The 1,638-nt window shown below is 39.7% G+C and overlaps 1 protein-coding gene across 1 annotated transcript in view; it reads right to left on the bottom strand.

Moving 5' to 3' along the window:
- Nucleotides 1–850: 850 nt before the first annotated feature.
- Nucleotides 851–1,638, bottom strand: part of LOC102196913 (tripartite motif-containing protein 16-like) — a gene marked incomplete at its 5' end in the record, with an annotated part of 20,529 nt that continues 19,741 nt past the window's right edge. The window contains one exon of the mRNA XM_005755183.2: nucleotides 851–1,429. Coding sequence (XP_005755240.2) covers nucleotides 898–1,429 — 532 coding nt within the window. The remainder of the gene's footprint in view (nucleotides 1,430–1,638) is intronic.

The following is a 1,638-nucleotide window of genomic DNA, read 5'->3' as shown; positions in this document are numbered from 1 at the left end:
ACACTGACAGAGGCAAGGCTGCCGGACACTGGCGCCACTGGGCCCTCTGACCACCACCAGTAGGCAACGGGTGAAGTGTCTTGTCCAAGGTCACAACAATCAAGACTGTCGGAGCCGGAAGAAGAAGCACCTGGGCTTGTTATTAGCAAGCAGAGATGAGGCAGGTCAATTTCACAAATCAAAATTTATTAGGAAAAAAACCACTAAAAGCATAGAGCTGCAAAACCAGAGAACTTCCTAGGCTGACAATGCAAAACCTTACAACACCTTATTAACAAACATTAATTAAAAAGACAAGGCTTGCTGCCACAGTGCTAACCTAGTTAAAATGGCAGCTCAGTAAAATAATTAAAGTGGAGTTTTTCACAAAGTAAACATTAAAGATAGTGTTTGATTACTGTTAAAACGTCAATTAATTTAACTACAATAACACTACAGATCTGTATCACTTCATTTTGTTTGTTTATTAAAAACAAACAGAAATATTTAGTCAAAAAGACAGATGTAAATATAATCATAGATATGTTTAAAAATGTACAAACTAATGATTAAAAAATGTGTTATGAAGGAATCTGCTGATTTCTATGTTAAGGTTTATTAAGTGGAAGAGGAAAAAACAAAATAGAAGAAAAACAGTACAAATACAGGGAGCACAAAAAAGTTTACATTTTCATGTGGAGAAATATTTTTATGGATAAAAATATTAATGAGCAGTAGTAGGCTCTATGGCTAAACGGGAAAGATCTCCACCAAAAAAACCAAGATGCCGAGGTACCACCCATAATGTCTGACTGACAGCTGATCTTTGTGCAGCGGAGAAATGCCACAATGTTGCTGCAGAGAAATAAAATGGAAACTAAAATGCAGATTTTAACCTACAATATGAAAGACTTCAGTCTATTTCAGTTTAATGAACCCAGCAGTGTCTCCAACATTGTGGTAAAACCAGAGTCCAGCATAGAGCGGCTGAGTGAATGTGGTCTGGACTCTGTGGAGGAGAGTCATGGTTTTAGTGACGCTGTAGAAGGACAAAATACCTGCTCTATGATCCAGGTACACTCCTACTCTGGAGGAACGAGGACCTGAGACAGGAGTTTGGATGTTGTTGTACCAAAATGTGTAACTATTTTTGGAACAATCTAATGCCCAAGATTTGTCATTACGCCCAAAGGCACATTCATTCCTCCACCATGCTCTGCTAATGTTCTTGTATGCGACTGCTATAATAACTCTCCCTTTCCTCTCCACCTCCCAGTAACAACGTCCAGTCAGACTCTCTTTACTCAGGACCTGAAACATTCCAGTGAATTTGTCTTGATGATCAGAATAAGACTGTTGATGCTTCACATATGATGCTTTTCTGTTCCCCTCTGATAATAACAGCTGTGTGTGTGCTGTGTTTGGGTCCAGTGTGATTTCACATGAATATTTTAAGAATTCCGCTCTGGTCTTTGGCTCTGGTTGTGACAGTAAAACATCCACTTCAGTGACTGTCAGTGAGATGTTTGTCCATTGCTCTCTCAGAATGTCCTGTAGTTTATCTCTGACCTCTGACACAGCTGCTGTCACATCCTCAAAGTAGCTCAGAGGACGGATATTGATGCTGGATGAGTCTGTAGACTCACTGAGTGCTGACAG

The sequence above is a fragment of the Pundamilia nyererei genome, unplaced genomic scaffold, assembly GCF_000239375.1.
Source record: "Pundamilia nyererei isolate P.nyererei 1_Seehausen unplaced genomic scaffold, PunNye1.0 scaffold01055, whole genome shotgun sequence".
Classification (NCBI taxonomy): Eukaryota; Metazoa; Chordata; class Actinopteri; order Cichliformes; family Cichlidae; genus Pundamilia; species Pundamilia nyererei.
The sequence above is the reverse complement of the archived record's forward strand: the minus strand, read 5'-3'. Positions and strand labels throughout refer to the sequence as shown.